At 35.7% G+C, this 19292-nt stretch overlaps 1 protein-coding gene across 19 annotated transcripts in view; it reads left to right on the top strand.

The window, feature by feature from the left end:
* The window catches only part of GNE (glucosamine (UDP-N-acetyl)-2-epimerase/N-acetylmannosamine kinase), a 62481-nt gene that overhangs the window by 26740 nt on the left and 16449 nt on the right, over window positions 1–19292 (top strand). For 15 of the 19 annotated variants that reach the window (XM_087926363.1, XM_026712702.2, XM_087926371.1 and 12 more), the window contains exons 2-6: window positions 3758–3966; window positions 12263–12714; window positions 13209–13361; window positions 14821–15033; window positions 17980–18067. In XM_087926363.1, coding sequence (XP_087782489.1) covers window positions 3758–3966; window positions 12263–12714; window positions 13209–13361; window positions 14821–15033; window positions 17980–18067 — 1115 coding nt within the window. Of the gene's footprint in view, window positions 1–3757; window positions 3967–10368; window positions 10475–12262; window positions 12715–13208; window positions 13362–14820; window positions 15034–17979; window positions 18068–19292 lie in introns of those variants that run through there. The other 4 variants (XM_087926377.1, XM_087926378.1, XM_087926379.1 and 1 more) reach the window with 2 other exon arrangements.

Genomic DNA, 19292 nt, shown 5'->3' with positions numbered 1-19292 from the left:
GGTCATAAATTGAGGATTACCTGTATATGTGGGCCAAGATCATTTCTCTTCATTCAATGCAGCCAAAGCAAACCAAAAGGTTGAGCAGCCATGAGCTAGATTTTGGGGTTTGATTAGGGTGTATAATACTGCATGGAAAACATGTAGGTGCTGCCATGGAAAACAAAAGGTTTCCATCAAGACCTTTTAATTTTTTTATGATAATTAAACTTTTAAAACCTCACTTCAGATGCAGGCAGGGAGGAATTATTCTTTCAAATATTAGTGGCCCTAAAATACCAGTAAACTTCATCCCTATGAATTAGCCTTTAAACAAGTTGGAAGTCAGTGTAATTGATGTAAGGCTGGTGTAAAATATTGTAGTCCAAAAAATGTGCACCGATTGCAGTTTCTAAATAGTTTCTAAAGTTGTTTTCCACTAACTCGAACAAAAAAAAATATTGCAACCGAACATGACAGATAAGTTATCTAACAAAAATCAATAACAATTTGAATCAGAAAAAAGCATGATCTGTGATGGTTGCATTCGGGAATAGATTAAGTGATACATGTGTTTATCCGGTGCTCCTTATTTTCCTTCTGCAGAGACATTATGTCTGACGCTTAAGAAACCCAAACGAAATGAAGGGTGAAAAACAGGTTCAGAAAGTATAAATATTTTATTTTCATTGTTTTTCGATTTTATAGCATTTAATTTCCTACTAAGGTACTGGATGCATTCCATTGCTTGTTCAGCATTTAAATTGACCAAACTTTTTATCATTCTTTATTATCTAAAGGGTTAATTTAATTAATTGGCATATATCTAATTAGAAAACTAGATAATACTAGAACAGTAATTTGTGAGTTAATAATTGCTCATTGGATACTTAGATGGATTAAATCTGAGGCAGATACCACTGAATGCTAATATTTAATCTTTACTTGCACAATAAAGCAGAGGTAAGGTTTCTTTGTATTAAAGCGGAATAAATGATTGAAGCAAATTTGACCGCCTTAAGTGTTAATAGAAAATTGTTCTTTTGAATGTTAAAAATGAATTTTTCTTTACTTTTAATTACTGTTCTGGGGAAAGACACCATTCTAATTACAACATATAATCAGTTCTTGTAGCTTATTGTCACATTAATCTGTTACAAAATTATGAACACAGCTGATCTGAATTAGCCTGAAAAATACTAAATTTCTGGTGTTTATGTTCTTTATTTGAATAAAACCTCAATAATTTAGCTATACAATTAAAGTGCTCTTGTGGAGGGGTTGTATGAATTATAGGAAAAATTATCTTTGGATTTCCAAAATCGTTATCTAGTTATTTTCATTTCATTTGGCATACAACACTAGCCTGATACCTTATCAGGTGGTTGTGTTACTCGGGTTGAACGTCTAGGCAACTCAGGGCTTACTGGTGGACTCTCCTGTTCCACCTGCTCCTGTTCTTCTACCTCCTCCTGCACCTGTTCTTCCTCCTCCTCCTGTGCAGCCATTTGCCAATGATACATGTTGCTTACTCATGGACATTGTTACAAACCTCTCTCTATTTCGTGTAATGCACTGTGATGCTCCACTATCAACTACCCACAAATCATGGTTTACAGTTGAATTGCTAGACATAGCTAAATTAGCATTCTTAGTCTTCTGGTGATGACCAATATTCTGTCATTTTCCCTTCTTACAGAATCTAGCTATATGTCCCCGAGCCCCACAAGAAAAACATTTCCTAACAGATAGACAGTTGAACACAAATCCTCTTCTTGTGGTTGTTTCTTCCTCAGTTGGTCCCTATCCAGCCATCTTATCGCCTCTTCCAACAACCTTCCAGTTATGTCAGTCAATGTCAGTTTATCTCTGGGCAGGACTTCCAGTGAAGATACGTAATCATCATAACTTTCGTCCAATGAGGAAAGAATGATGTAAACTTGATGCAGCTCTGAAAATATCAGTTCCTTTTTATGTAGCTCTTGAAAAGTTCTTTTCATGAAGTTCAAATGAGCTAACATATCTCCACCTTTTAGAAGACATGCTCTAAACAGTTTATGTGTAAAAGAGCTCGTTCATTGTTCCGTTTAAAGTCAGTTAACTTCTTGGCATCGTCCTCATCATCTGGATCCCAAATATTTACATCCAGTGGATCCTGAACTACAGTCCATAACCCTTCTCTACGCAGAAGTAGACAGCACTTCATAGACCAGGAAACACAGTGTGTTCCATCCAACTGGTTTATCAGTGATAGACTTGTTGATGGGTCTTGTGCCATCTTTACCAGGATAGTAACCCACAATTAAACAGTAAACAGCTGTCTGTATACGGTACTGTGTATTCACACTAACTCTCAGTTATCTGAGCCTGGTATGGCCTGGGCCCATAACCAGTGTTGAGGTAATTCCCCATTAGGAGAATGAGTGCACACAGGGAGACGTAGTGAGAGTGGTGAGGAATAACACACAACCAGCACACAGCTACACTGTACAGTAAAATGTAGGTTTTTACTTCCAGTAAATGGTTAAGCAAAGTCCAACAAGCAGTCCAAGTCATACACAGTTAAAGCAGTCAGTATTCAGCCCAGGTATAATCCAATAACAAAGTCCAGTATCAAAAACAGTTCAGTAATAGACTCACTTCAATCCAAGAAGAACGATGATCAGCAACAGTCAATAGGGAAATGCAGGAACCAAAAACAGCGAACATCTAGCAACTAGCATCACTCTAGGAAACCAGGTTTTTGGCTCCATCTTATGGCCATTTGAGGAACCACACCCAATTACAATTTTAGCATTCCCTTAAAGAGACAGTATTGAATGTCTATCCTGGTTTATATATTTCCAACCCAACTGTTAGGTGACTTACATTCCTAACAAGATGTATTTTTTAAAAGTAGTAAACACCTTACAAAATATACTGTAGTTTTTCATAGCAGTAACTGAAAAAGACTTGATGACATAATCCTGTCAACCAATTAGAGAGTAATTTAACTTTCTTTCCAAAATTTCCTTTTTTAACTGATCGTATATTGTTTTATAAGAGAGTAATAGTTCCTTTTTTTCCCTTCTGCTTTCAATGGACGGATTACTGAAGAATCTCTATTCATTACCGTACTTAGAACCAATTACTTGAAATACTTGGAAACCTTTAAAAATATTGTAGGCAGCATACTTTAACATTTCAATGACTACAGGTTTTAAAGTGAATTTGAGCTCAGCTCGTTATGATTCATCCATTAGTGTTACTGAAAGTAGTAATTCTAAGTCTATATCTTGTATAATTTAGCTTCAGTTGGTCTAATTATATTCAAGTGGCTCATAGTTTTAAAAGTGTGGTGGAGAATTATGGAGCAAGTATTTCTACATCACTGGTGCAATAATTATGTATGGGAAAAATCATATGTAATTATATAACAAATAGTATGTTGTAAACAAAAGTGAAATTCCATTTAACTAAGTTTTACCCCTAAATGCATTATGTCATGATTTTTTCTTTGAATATCTACTATCCTGAATGTCGAGTCTTCTCGATTGCAATCATTCCAAAGGGTGCCTGTCCCAGTTGATTATCTATTAGGGAAGAATCTCTACTCCTGTGTCATTACAATTCTTTGACTTACATTGGATATAAAATTTATTTCTGGCCCAAATTCTTCCAGTTAATTTCTTGTCTAAATAGAAGGAAAAATTAATTTTTTCATGCTATAAATCCATTACTGTATTCAATATACTCTACATGTTCCTAGTGTACTAATCCCTGTACAATTATATTCCAGGAGCTTTATTTCAAGACCCTTGCTAAGCAAAAACAAAAGGAAGTAATGGAGAAGAATGGAAACAACCGGAAACTTCGGGTTTGTGTTGCTACGTGTAACAGAGCGGATTATTCAAAATTGGCCCCAATCATGTTTGGCCTTAAAGCAGAAGCACAGTTCTTTGAACTGGATATTGTTGTTCTGGGCTCTCATCTGATTGATGACTATGGGTAAGAGGCATACTTTATTTCTTCAAACATGCTTAACTGGAATGGTGGGGATGGGTTTTCTTAAGATTGTTTTCTTTGTTCCAGGTTGAAAGGTAGTCCTCACTTAATGGCCACAACTGGGCCAGGATTTTTTTTTAAAAAAGTTTTTTTTAATTTTTGAACAAACATACACAATAAAACATAAAACCATCTTCCAATTACGTAATACAGTGTGTCAGTTGGTTACAAATTTTTTGTGCATCTTCTCCATAATCCTTGCTTATAATTGTTTGTATAGATTCTCAATCAAATATATATGTATACATTAGTATCATTGTTAATCATTTATTTGACTAAACGATTATTCCTTCATGTTATGCAAGTTATTCAAAATTTTAAATTGGTTTATAATATAATGATTCATATTATCATCCTAAATCCATCCAATAATAATACACTTTATATTATATTCTGTATAATTCTATTCTCCTTATATTATAAAATTCTACATATTTCATTACCATATTTTATTTTCTAACCATTGATAAAATAAATCCCATATCTTATAAAATTGTTTATCTTCTTGTTCTCTAATTTTAAATGTCAATTTACTCATTTCAGCACATTCCATTATTTTCTTAATAACTTCCTCCTGCATTGGTATTTTCTCATTTTTCCAATTTTTAGCAAATACATTTGCTAAAAATGTATTTACATTTACATTAATACATTTATACTCAAATATTTCAATTCTCTACTGTATATTTCCAGTAAAATCCCCAATAAAAATATATCTGGTTTAAAGTCTATATGTTTCTTTGTCATTTTTTCCAACCACGTGTGGATTTTAGTCCAATATCTTTTAGCTTCTGCACATGTCCACCACATATGGTAATATGAACCAGGTATCTGATGATATTTTCAACAATTTTTGGACTTATTCTTAAACATTCTTGCTGTTCTTGTCAGGGGTAAGTGCCACATGTAAAACATCTTATACAGATTTTCTTTATATGCTGTTGACATTGTCATTTTATAATTTTGAGACCACAGTTTTTGCCATTTCTCTAAATAAATCCTATGCCCAAAATCCCAAAATTTTTTTAGCTTAATCTAATAAATGTTTGTATAATTTTTTGATCACTTTTTCATCAGTACCTGTCAAAATTTTATCTAAATCAGTCAATTTATCACAGAAACCTTCTGTTTTAAAATCTTTGTCATATCTAGAGTGTATTTGCACATATGAAAACCAATTCATCCTTATACCTTGTTCTTCTAGTTCTTGCGTAGATTTAAGTTCACCTTTTTCATTCAATATTTCACCGTATCTAACTGTTTGTTCCTTTTTATATGTTATTGGGTATGAAATGCTTTAATAGTCGATAACCAGACTGGAATTTTTAAATAGTATTGCTTTTTAGTCTTCTCCCAATTTAATAACAAAGCCTCTTGTATATAGCGTCTTCTGAAATACCCTTGTGTTTTAGTTCCCTTGTACCATAAGAAGGTGTGCCATCCCAACAACAAATCATGTCCTTCTAGTGTCAATTGGGCAGGCCAAATCCTCCTCTTATTCTTCTAGGATCTTGTAACAGTTTTGATTTTATTCTCATTTTTTTTCCTTGCCAAATATACTTCAACACTATTTTATTTAAATCCTCAAAATAATATTTCCCTAATCTAATTGGAATTGTCGGGAACAAATAAAAATTCTAGGTAATATATTCGTTTTAATTGTTGATATTCTCCCTATTAAAGATAATTGTAAATTTTGCCAAAATCTGTTGTTTGAGTTTAAGATAGTTATTCTCTTTAAGTATACTACATCTTGCTGTCAAGTATATCCCCAAATACTTAATCTTATTTGTGACCTGGATCTTCAAAACATCCGCCAATTCTTCCCTTTGTCTTATTAACATATTCTTTGTCAAAATCTTCATTTTATCTTTATTTATTTTCAAACCAGCTACTTTTCCATATTCCTCTATCTTTTCTATCAATTTAAGTGCTGTTTCTAATGGATCCTCTAAAATAAAAATCAGATCATCTGCAAATGCTTGCAGTTTAAATTCTTCCTTTTTAACTTTCATTCCTTTTATATCTTTTTCTTCTCTGGTATTTCTATTTAACAGTTCTAAAGTTAACACAAACAACAGAGGTGACAGTGGGCAACCTTGTCTTGTCCCTTTCCTTATGTCAATAAAATCTGTCAATTCCCCATCTATCATTACCTTTGCTGTTGGTTTATGATGTATAGCTTCTATGGCTTGAATGAATTTCTTAACAAAGCCCATTTGCTCCATCTGTAATAACATAAATCGCCAATTCACATTGTCAAAGGCTTTCTGTGCATCTAAAAATATCAAAGCCATTTGTTTTTCAGGGTGTGCCTCATAGTATTCCAAAGTGTCCAGAATTATTGTCATGTTATCTTTAATTTGTCTCTTCGGTAGAAACCCATTTTGATCAGGGTGAATAAAGTTATTCAAATATCTTTTAAGTCTTTCTGCCAATATTGAAGTGAAGATTTTATAGTCTGAATTTAGCAGGGAAATGGGTCTATAGTTCTTGATTTGCTGTGGGTCAGCGTCCTCCTTTGGGACAAGCATAATATATGCTTCTGACCATGATTTTGGTATTCTCTTCTTCAACATGACTTCATTCATAACTTCTAACAATGGAAGATTCAGTGATTCCTGTAATGTCTTGTAAAATTCCGCTGGAAGTCCATCCAGACCTGGTGCCTTTCCATTGTTTTGTTTTTTAAGTGCTTTAATTAATTCCATCATCATTATATTGTTTTCTAACATCATTTTAGTCTCTTTAGGTATCTGGGGCAAATTCGCTTCCTGCAGGTATTGTATAACTCTTTCGTCATCTATATTCTCTTGTTCATACAATTTTCCATAATAATCCTGTATAATCTTTTTCTTCTCTTTATTTCCATAGCACACTTGCCCTTGATCATCTATTGATTGCATTGTTTTTCTTGATTCTCTCTCCTTTCTCAATTTGTATGCTAACCATCTACCTGGTTTATTTGCATCTTCAAAATAGTTCTGTTTAGCACCTCTAATTTTTTGTGCTAGTTCCTCTTTTTCCATCAGCCCCATTTTGTGTTTAATTGTGTCCATTTTTAATTTAATCCCTTTTTTGTGGCAGTTTCTGTAACTCTTTTTCAAGTCTCTCGTAATCATCCTCCAATGCTTTAGAGGCTTGTCTTTCATAATATTTATTTTCCTTGTATAGTCTATTATCAGGCCTCTGGCATAAGCCTTCATTGTGTCCCAAAGATTCTGCATTGATGTATCCTCTTTTTTGTTTTCTTTGAAGAAAAAGGCCAATTTTCTTTTAATATAGTATTGTTTAAAGTCCATCCAGATCTTCTTTGTCCTTTCCATTTGATTGTCATTGGATTGTGGTCTGCCCAAGTACTTGTTTCTATATCATTTTCCTGTACATTAGAAATCAATTCCGTTGACATCCATATCATATCTATTCTGGACCATGATGAGTGTCTATTTGAATAAAAAGTGTATTGTCCTGTTTTAGCATTTCTTTCTCTCCATGCATCTTTTAAATTTATTTCATCTGTCATTTTAAAAAAGGATTTTGGAAGAGTCTTTCTACTTTGCTTTATTGTTTTCTGTGTTTTATAGTCCAATTTATCATCTACTATTCCATTGAAATCTCCCATCATGCAAATATTAACATAGTCCAATTATTTTCATATGTAAAATTCTTGATTATCATTTGGAGCATAAATTGCTATTAAAAGTATTTTCATATTATTGTCCATTATTTCCACCATCAAAATTCTTCCATCATCATCTGTATAAATCAGTTCCGCTGGAATTGTATCTTTGATGTATAAAACCACTCCTCTTTTCTTACATCGTGTCAATGCAGTAAATATTTTCCCTAACTTTGGCTGTATCAATATTTGTTCATGTTGCTTTTTAATATGTACTTCTTGTAGGCAGATTATGTCATATTTTAATTTCTCTTGTTTTATGAAATGTTTTCCTTCTTTTAATAGCGGAATTGAGACCATTTATGTTGATTGTAATCAATTTTTTCTCTTCCATGTTTATACTTTATAAGTAGGTTTTGCAGCCCTAGTAAGATCTTGGTTCTCGTTCTCTAATTTCCACCTTTCCGCCTACTGCACCTTCTTCTTTTTCAGTTGCTGCTTGACATTCCTCCTGAAATTCAATGAATGACACTTCTCCTTCTGTCTCCTCCTTTTTCCCTCTAAAATATTCTACATAAAATAATTCTGCTTTCTCAATCCAATCAATTCTGTGTCTTTGATCTTGCCATGTAAACATGAGGCCTTCTGGTATCAGCCATCTATAATTCACGCCTTTTTAAGTAGTATTTTGTCAAAAATTGATACTCTTTTCATCTCTCTCACTTTTCTGGGTGCTTGTTTCAGGACCACAATCTCCTTGTCTTTATATTTCAGTGTTTTCTCTCTTGCCATCTGTAGTATTTGCGTTTTAGTAGCTTTTTTCGTAAATATGATATGGACTTCTCTTGGCAATTTATTTCTTATTGCATATCTTGTAAAGACTTGGAACACCTTGTCTATTCCATCCATCATCTTCTCTTTAGTTATTTCCAATGCCTCAGCCAAAATTTCTGTCATTATTTCTGCCAAGATTTCCCTTTTTTTCCCTTCTATATTTTGAAATCTGAGATAAAATTCTGATCTGTCGATCTCCCATTCCAACATTCCACTCTTATTTTGTTCAACCACGCTTAGTCTACAGTCAATATCTGCTATCTTCTTGTCTCTTTGTTTATCTTCTTCAATTTTTTGGAATCTGTCCTTATATTTCATCATCATTTGGTGGATGTTCTCAACCTTTTCATCTGTTTTCCTTGTTCTTTGTTCAATATTCTCTGTTCTTTGTTCTCTATTCTCTGTTCTCTTTTCAATATTCTCTGTTCTTGTATGTTTTGAATTCCTTGCATAATCATCTTCAACATCACTTTTTCCTGTTCTTTTTCTTGTTGCAACATCATCTGTATTGATTGTTATCCTCCAGATGGTGAAGCGGAAGAACTTGGTATTGAAGAGCCAGCCACTGTTCTTTTCCTACTCATTTCACAATAATTATAATATTTCAAACAATACAAAATCTTCAGGTTCTTCTACACCTTAATCCACTTGTATATTGAACAAATGTAATTCCAAGTAAAGATAAAAAGGAAAAACAAAAGAAAAAAGAAAATTCTTCAGGCTTTTCTATACCTTAATCCAATTAATCGGAGTGGAATGGGCCAGACAATACCATAAACAATCTCCCAAATATAAAAAGAAAAGAAAAAGAGCCACAATAAATCCAATATAAAAAAGGAGATGAAAAAAGGAAAAGGGGAGGGAAAAAATCTATTCCCTTAAAAAGAAAATAATAATAATAAAAAGGAAAAGGAAAAATAAAAAAAGAAACTTTCCAAAAAGCCAAAATTACAGAAGTCCACCAAAAATAAGTAGCTTGGGGGGAGGGTGTAAGTAGAGGCTAAACACAAAGCAAGAAAGCCAACTTTCTATCAGAAAAAAAGAAAAGAAGAACACACTGCTTCTGTATAATGTCCAAGGCTTTTTTGTTAGGTTCCAAACAGATTTTATAACTCTCTTCCCAAGAGTCTTATAATCTTTCTTTCAATTCCAAACTTTCTTTCAACACCAGACTCCAGCCACTGATAGTAATCCAGAAGAGCACCTGTAATAACATTCTTCCATGCTCTTCCCTCTATCTTATCAAACAGGCTCAAAGTCCTTGAAGAAAACCCTTAATTCTTTCTTAGCATTATCTAGTCTTCAGAAAATGAAAGAAAACAATGTTTCCAAGCCTCTGGGTGGCAGTGTTACTTATTTTCCTCTACTTTCACTCCCCCACCTTTATCCAAAACAAAAGATTTAAAAGTATTTTAAAAAGCAAAAATTAATTAGAAACTTAAAGGAAAACTTAAAAAAGGATCCCTAACATAAAATATTATAAAAGCAAAAAAAAAAGGAAAAGGGAAAAGAAAAAAAACGAGTCCAGTTTTAAAGTTAAAAAGCGTACATAAGCAATCCAGCAATAGAATAATAAAAAACCCACTAATTTTGACTTCCTGTTTAAAATCGCTGCTTAGCCTCTTCTGTCTTCAAATTTTACAATTTCTTTCTTAGGGTGTTGTCTCAAATAATAAAGTTTAAGAAAATCATCTCACCAAACCAACACACTTTCTCTTCTATTCTCTTCCGTCCGGAGCTGCACCAGCTTCAGCAGCTTCAATGGCCGCCTCTTTGCCGCTGGAAAAAAGAGCTTCTCTTGGATCTACCAGGGACTTTGCGGTGTCCCCTGGATCAACAGGATGTGCTCTTCTCTGTCACTGTCTCTACGGGACAGTTTAGGTCCAAAAGGACCATCCAGCAGCAAAGATATCGACAGCGATCTTGGAGCTTCAAGATTGTGTGTCGTACTGCCGCGATGCCAGCCCCACCTCCCCAACTGGGCCGGGAATTTTGATTGTAAGTCGTTTTGGTCACCACCTTTAGAACCATTTTTATGATGCTTGTAAAGCAAGTCATTGGTTGTTAAGGAAATTGTCATTAAGCAACCCACCTGGTTATTAAGCAAACCGATCCTTCTGAATGGCATTTTTTGTCAGAAACGGGCAAAAAGGTCACAAATCATAGTCATGTGACCAGTACAATGTACATTGTACATTGTAACCAGTTATAAATGTGAGTTGGTTGTCAAGTATTCCAAATCATGTGATCATAGGGTGGCACGTGAAGTGAGCATGCAGCAGTTGTAACTCTTAGAGTCATAAGTAACTTTTAAAAAAATCTGTCTTAACTTTGACCATTTGTTAAGCAGCTGATCTTTAAATGAAAATTACCAGGAATCCATACCTTAGGTCTCTATCTTTTTAGGTTCAACAATGATACAAGTTCCTGCTGTAATGATTCTGAGAATAGCAACAGAAACCAGTGATAATCTGTCCCAGTTCTTCATTTTTGCAACAGATACCTGTGAAGAGATGTTTCTTTATTTGCTGAAATGTATGCATTTTTTAATGATTTCTGAAGTCAGTATTTCTTAATAATTGGGAACAGACTTACAGATACTTGCTATACCTACCTTGGAGGGGCACTCCAGATACAGATAGTTTTGGACTTATAGCCATTTGTGTAGAGACCATTCAAAGTTACAACAGCACTGAAAAAAGTGACCTAATGACCGTTTTTCACACTTATGACTGTTGCAGCTTCCCTATGGTCACGTGATCAAAATTGATGTGCTTGGTAACTGGCATGTATTTACGATAGTTGTGATGTCCAGGGGTCGTGTGATCACCTTTTACAACCTTCTGACAAGCAAGATTCACTTGATAACCATGTTACTAACTTAACAACTGAGGTGACTCATTTAACAACTGTGGAAAGAAAGGTCATAAAATGCAAGTAAAACTCACTTTAACTGTCTTGCTTGGCAATGGACATTTTGGGCTCAATTGTGGCCGTAAGTCGAGGATTTACCTGTACAGCCCTTAAAGAATGGTTTTATTAATAATATTTTATTATTATGATGATGGTTGGTTCCCCAGTCAGCCAGAGGTTTAGATTAGATTGGACATTTTTCATCCACTGGTTGAGTCCTTCCCATGGATCTAGGAGAGGCAGATGTGGATGTTTAATGATGTTACAGATAAAAGCTATTCTGAGCAAAGATGGCTTTTGCTATTGATGATGGTGATTTTGTCATTGTTGATAGTGTTCAAGTGGTGCCCCAGTTGTTTTGGAATTGCACTGAAGGCCCTATTACTATTGGTACTACTTTTGCCACAGTCACTATTATTACTATTATTATTGATCATCATACACTCAGCCAGATGTTCAGACTGGGTTTGGCATTTTTGTCTACCTATCAAGTCCTTACTAGGGACCTGGGATAGGCAAATCTGGATGTTTGACAGTGTTATAGATAGTTGCAGGATGGAAGCAGTTCCAAGTAAAGCTGCCTTCTGCAATTGACTGATGGCAAATTTGTCAATGCCAATGGTGTTCAAGTGGTGCTCCAGTTGTTTTTGTATTATTATTATTATTATTATTATTATTATTATTATTATTATTATTATTATTATTATTATTATTATTATATTTCTTGGGATCGAAATTGTTCATATTACCCATCGTTGTCAGAGAAATATTTTGACTCTACCATTAATTTCAGTAACTAGCATACTGAATCATTTTGATGTTAAAGTGTATGTCACTGCAGTCTTAAGCACTTTTCCTCTTCCCTCTTTCCAGGAATACCTACCGTATGATTGAACAAGATGACTTTGACATCCACACCAGATTACACACAATAGTAAGAGGAGAAGATGAAGCAGCTATGGTGGAATCCGTTGGTCTTGCCTTAGTCAAGTTGCCCGATGTGCTCAATCGCCTGAAACCTGACATAATGATAGTCCACGGAGATCGGTTTGATGCTTTAGCACTAGCTACCTCTGCTGCCTTAATGAACATTCGAATCCTTCACATTGAAGGTGGAGAAGTCAGCGGGACCATAGATGACTCCATCAGGCATGCCATTACCAAGCTGGCTCATTACCATGTGTGTTGCACAAGAAGTGCAGAACAGCATTTGATCTCTATGTGTGAAGACCACGATCGCATCCTTCTAGCAGGATGCCCTTCGTATGATAAGCTGCTGTCCGCCAAAAATAAGGATTATATGAGCATTATTCGGATGTGGTTAGGTAAATGAGTTGTGTATGTATATGTAAGACTACAATTTCATGAAGCAGAGTACAACCCATCAAGTTCATATTGCCCCATAATCTTATTGTATAATCCCAGGCACATAGCAAAAAGAGGATTATCTGTCCTCTGTTGGGGTTTGCCTTTATAGTTGGTAGTTACAATTTGATGTACCAAAGATGTTTGTCTTTGGAATATATAGTAGAATTTATAATCTGTAAATTCCACAGCTGCACCATGGAACAGAAGTCTAGATTAATCTTATCAGCATACTTTTCACATTAGAATGTGAAAAAGGGATCTTGTTACAGGTAGTCCTCAACTTACTGAGCCCGGAATTATGACTGTTGTCATAAATTGAGGCATCATGTGATCTGGATTTGACATTAGAACTTTTTTTTCTGACTGTCACCATGGTCTTTAATGAATTCTGTGCTTTTTTTTGTAACTCAATTTTGCTTTTTAAGTTTGTACATTTACATTGTTTTCACAGGTGAGGGTGTGAAGCCAAAAGAGTATATAATCGCTTTACAGCATCCTGTGACCACAGACATTAAACATTCTGTAAAGATGTTTGAACTGACTTTGGATGCCCTCATCTCTTTTAACAAGAGGACTTTGATTTTATTCCCAAATATTGATGCAGGTGACTGATATGACTGTTATGAATATGTTAATGTACTGTATTAGAAATGTTAATATATGCATAAAATTTAAGCGATAGTGCTGTGATTATTATCCTTTCATTTCTTTGACAGAAATACAGGTATCCTTGATTAACAAGCGTAATTGGGAGTGGAAATTCCACCACTAAACACTTTACCTACCAAGGTAAAGTGCAATGTCACATGATCGTGGAGCTTAGCAACAGCAGTTCTGGGACTTGTAGTTGATATTATTAAGCAAATCCTGCACTGTTGTTAAGTCCTGGGAGCTTCCCCATTGACTTTGCTTGGGGAAGCCAGCAGTGAAGGTTGCAAATGGTAATCGTGTGATTGTGAGATGTTGCAACGTCATAATTGCGAGTTGGTGGCCAAGCCTCCAAATCGTGATCACATGGCCACAGGGATGCTGCAGTGGCTGGAGCTTTGAGGACTGTTCATAAGTACCTCTTATTCAGCACCATCGTAATGTAGCTGAACAAGTGATGGTTAAGCGAGAACTGTCTCTAATGAATATTCAAGACCATTCAGCTTCTTTTCTGTCCTCTGAACCTTTAGAGAACTTCCCCAGATTCCTATCCTCTTATGTAAAATAAAGTGTCACGTTCCCCATCTAAAGTTTAAATCATCTTTAAGCCCACATTTGTTTTGCTCATAAAAGAAAGAGTCACATTCATCCTCTTTAACTTTTATTCTGATGTCAAATATTTGATTAGTAACTAATCCAGGAATAAGACAGAATGGTAGATTCCTTTTCTGTATTTGTTGGGTTGCTTCATATTAACACTGGAGATTTTTAGAAACTGGAATGCATTTTTGAAAGCTAAAAGTAGAAGCCTTTTTTTTCTGTCCGAGTAGTTAGACATTTCTTACACAAATATGCAGAATGTGGTACATAAAGCGTCAGCCCTGAAGCTGGCCTGAGCGAGGCCATTTTCTAAGCTTCAGTGTTGCCACACTTGAGCTGAAGGATAGGGAGGGGCAATAGAGATAGATGGGGTTTGTAGCCAAAACAAAATACTTTGTCTTGGGAACAAAGGACGTTCCCACAGGAGAGAGGAGGAGTGAAGTTACCAGGCAATGGGAAGACATGATTGTACCATGTGACTGATTGCTTGGGGAAGGGGGAAAACCTTTTACTTTTAATTAGGTAAAATCGCAGGAATATTCAGAGTAGGTCTTCACCAGCCTGTGTACCAATATGATATATCCAATAAACCAATTCTTTGAGGAATCTACCTGCCTCGGAGTTCTATTATGGGTGTATTACTTGGAACCCTGACATAAAGATTATCTTGAAAAGGAATTACAATAATTGATCAGCGCTAAGATTATCTTCTGATTCCATTAAGCAAAGTGGCTTGTAATAATTTCTGTATACCTTCACAGTTCTCTTACGCTTATTCAAAATACATTAAAAGTCTTATCGTCTTTTTATCCTAGGGAGCAAAGAAATGGTTCGGGTAATGAGGAAGAAAGGAATTGAGCATCACCCAAATTTCCGTGCGGTAAAAAATGTTCCCTTTGATCAGTTCATCCAGCTATTGGCTCATGCAGGTTGCATGATTGGAAACAGCAGCTGTGGTGTACGAGAAGTTGGGGCATTTGGAACCCCTGTCATCAATCTTGGAACCCGTCAGATAGGGAGAGAAACAGGTATTTAAAACAGCAATGATGGTGTAGCATTAGGTTACTTTGTTTTAATTGAAAACTTTCTGTAGTCATGTCAAATTCTTTAGTGAGACTAAAGAAAAACATGTGTTTTTCATGCTAGAGATAAGATTCTTGTGGTCACGCTCTTAACTAGAACCTGAAATCTGAAGGGTGGAGAGAATGACAAACTGAAAGTTACTGTTTATGTAGAATTGAAACACTGTAGATAGTCCTCAACGTACGACCATAGTTGAAACCAGAATCTCCATTGCTAACCATGACAGTTGTTCAGTGAATTGTGGCTGATTTTACAATCTTTTTTTTTTGCCATAGTTCTTAAGCAAATCACTTTAGCTATTAAGAGAATCACATGGTTAAGCAAATCTGGATTCCCCCTTTGACATTGCTTTTCAGAAGCTACTGGGAAGGTGGCAAATGATGATTGTATGATCCCCCAGGACAGTGCAATCGTTATAAATACATGCCGACTAACAAGCTCCAAAATTTTGATCATGTGACTATGGATGCTACGGTGATTCAAAGTATGAGGACTGATTGCAAGTCCCTTTTTTCAGTGTCGCTGTAACTTTGAACGGTCTCTTAAGTGAATGGTTGTAAGTCCATGACTATTCGTAGTTAACATTTCCTAGGCAGTGTGGAAAAGAGGCTTTCTTCCTGAATATGACAAAACAAAGTTCTCAGCTGTGAGCCAAAAAGTTGTTGATGTCCAAGCTAATTTCCACATTGCACTAAATCTGTCTCTTAGAACTCGGCATTTGCATGTTTGTCAAGTAAATGTATGCTGGTGCAGATGTTCCTGGTTTTATGATGGAGGGCTTATGGTTATGTCCTGCAACTTTAGCAGCAGAGAGTAGCATAGAAGCTCCAATTGTCAGGTGGCTAGAGAAAGTTGGTTGCTTGGATAGTACACAAGGTCTAAGTGAAGACTTCCAGTAGAATTTAGTTCCTGAATTCAGTTGTCATTCTCCCCTCTTCCCAAACTATTAAAGCTGCAAGGGAAATGGAGAGGGAGAATTTGAAACTTGGAAGGGAGCATATCTTGCTCAATTTATTGATGGAAATTGAGGGGCAGGGTTGGGCAGTCATTACCACTGTATCTCTATGGAAGCAAAACATTTTCTGACTTGAACAGGGGGCTGATTAAAATTGTAATTTATAATCAAGAAGACAAGCCTAGAAAAGCGAGGTAAAATTAGAGGAAATGTATTTTCTGGGTTTATTTTTCTCTTCCTGTGAAACAGGAAGCCTACTTACTTGTATGATTTCTTTAACTGAGTGCACTTCTTTGGGTAATTGCTCGATGCAGTTAAGAGACCAAATGAACAGGCTTATATTTTAATTTCTGTTAAGATTTGTGGATTATAGAATGAAATGCATTATTTGTCCATCAACCATTTGTCCATCTGTGCTTTTCATGAGTACACCCTTTTATTAATTCAGCTCTGCAAATGATATTTTAAAATATGCATCTTGTCAACATATATGAAAACCAGAAACCAGATGTAATTTGTTTTATTATTTTTTCAACCAAGAAATCAAGGCAACTAACAATAATTAAAATACAGAAAAAGAAATGGATGTTTAGGTCATTTAATTGTTTTAATAATTTATTTATTTATTTTATTTATTTGATTTTATATTGCCGCCTATTTGCCCGTGGCAACTCGAGGTGGCTTACACAATGTAAAATCATATTTAAAACAAAATATAAAAATAAAAACAATAAGAACTAACAAAAAGAATCAAATAAATTAGTAAAGTACAATAGAACAAAATTTGGGAAAACAAAAAACAAAACAAACGAAACAAAAACCAACTCCCACCCCACCCCCACCCCGATGACAGCGGATCACACCAGCCATCTGATGGGTTCCATCCCTCTCTGGGTTCCCCAGGCCCGCTGGCAAAACCAGGTCTTCAGTGCCTTTCAGAATAGTATTAATGAGAGGGCCATTCTAATCCCTGGGGGAATGATGTTCCAGAGAGACAGCGCCACCACTGAGAAGGCCCTTCTTCTAGGTCCCACCAGGTGTATCTCCCTCAGGGGTGAGACCTGCAGCATTCCCTGCCTCCTCGCTCTAATGGGTCGGGTAGATGTCACTGGCAAGAGATGTTTCCTCAGATAACCTGGACCCAAGCCATGAAGGACTTTAAAGGTGACAACCAGCACCTTGAATCGTACCCAGAAGCAAATTGGCAACCAATGCAACTCCTGCAGGAGAGGTGATACATGTGTATACCAGGGTCTGCATAAAACAATGCAGGCTGCTGCATTTTGCACCAACTGGAGCTTCCGGATGCTCTTCAAGGGCAGCCCCATGTATAGCACATTGCAATAATCAAGATGGGAAGTGACCAGGGCATGAGTGACTGTGAGTAGGGACCGCTGATCCAGGAAAGGGTGTACCTGGTGCACAACCCGCAGTTGCGCAAAGGCCCCCCTGGCCACGACCGCCTCCTGCTCTTCGAACAGGAGCCGTGAGTCCAGGAAAACCCCTAGATTATACACAGGGTCTGTTTGAGGTAGTGCCACCCCATCCAAGACTAAAGGTGGTAATTCTCCCTAAACCAACAAACCCCAAACCCAGAGCCACTTGGTTTTGCCAGGGTTTAGTTTGAACCTGTTGCTCGCCATCCAGCCCCTAACAACCTCCAGGCACTGTGAGAGGGAGGACACAGCAACACTTAACTCACCACGGGCCGAGACATACAGCTGAGTATCATCAGCATTATGTTAATTATAATTATAGCATTATTATTAATTATACTATTTGCTGCAATGCAAGAGTAACGAAGTCAGATTATTAAACTATTTTTTGGTCCAGCATTTAGTTCTTTTGTATTAAGCAAGTATGTTTCATTTTAAATTCAGTTTCTTCTAATACGATATTTAATGTTCTGGGGGTATTTTTTTGGTTTTTTTTTAAGGAGAGAATGTCCTTCACGTGCGAGATGCTGATTCCCAGGACAAGATACTTCGAGCTTTGCACATCCAGTTTGGGAAACAATACCCTTGGTGAGTATAAGAAAAATTAAGGTACCAAGAGAAACTATCATTATGTGTTGCAAATTTTTCAAAGCATCAGCTTATTACAAATAAGCTGATTACAAATAATACGTGGCATTGGGAAAGCAGTTGTGTGATAAACGAAACAGTATCTTTGTATTTAAAAATGCTGTCCTACAGAGTTAATGATAGTTTGCATAATTCATTTCGCTGATGTATATCTGTTTGCTTCAGATTTACTACTACCATACATTAAAAAAATATGCTTGCCTGTTTTTTACCTTGAAAGATAAAGGGTGTATGGAAGGCTGTGTCCATAGATACTGCCCTTGCCAAATCCCAGATTCCCTGCTCAGCTAGATGTTTTTTTCATCAAAATAGTTAAGCTGGCATCCTACAGAACACTAGTTTCCAGCACCATCTTGATTTTTGAGAAAACTCTTATAACCCAGATGGGTTCCAGGAGCTACTTTAGAGAATAAAAATGATGTATGGCTGCATTTTGTATGGAAATGAATCTGCCTGTCCAGGTAATAACAAACATTGTTCAGGAAAAGAAGCAAAAAAGTATTTGGTAAATCTGCTGGTTATATCTGCCACTGTAGCATTTTACGAAAGGGCAATTTTTCCCCCGTAGTCATTTTATAGATTGCCAATCTTTTTTGCTGATTTGTATTTATGGTGGTATATTTATTTTCATGAACATCCTTAAGGTAGCTTTATGGTGTATTAATTCTTGATTAGTGAATGGGTATGATCTGGCATTGACAAGCTTACAGTTTCTGTACAGTCAGATACTAATTATTATTTATTTGTAATAAAAATAAAGTTTAGTGTAAAGTAATTAGCATAACAAATTAAAAAGGTTATAATAGAAAAGTTAGAACTTTGTGTTACATACATATATGTCCTATAGTTCAGAACCTTTCTGAACTTCTTTGATTTAATTTTTGTTGGTAATAGACAGTCCCAGGAATTTGTGACTGCTATCTGACAATAGGATTGATCAAGTGTCTGTGATTTTAGAATTATTGACCTAGTTTATGTCATGCACTTGGCATCCTACGGTAGATAACTTTTTCTACTCACAATTATAAGTAGTCCTCACTTAATGCCAGCAATTGGTACCAGCAATTGGTCATTAAATGAAATAGTCCCAAGTGAAAAAGTCATGTGATCACAACTGTGCTTACAAATTTCTTTCCAATTTCCTTTGCTTCTTGAAACTTCCTTC

This window comes from Pseudonaja textilis, chromosome 2, assembly GCF_049901715.1.
Source record: "Pseudonaja textilis isolate UNSWEBS1 chromosome 2, rPseTex1.2, whole genome shotgun sequence".
Classification (NCBI taxonomy): Eukaryota; Metazoa; Chordata; class Lepidosauria; order Squamata; family Elapidae; genus Pseudonaja; species Pseudonaja textilis.
The sequence above is the reverse complement of the archived record's forward strand: the minus strand, read 5'-3'. Positions and strand labels throughout refer to the sequence as shown.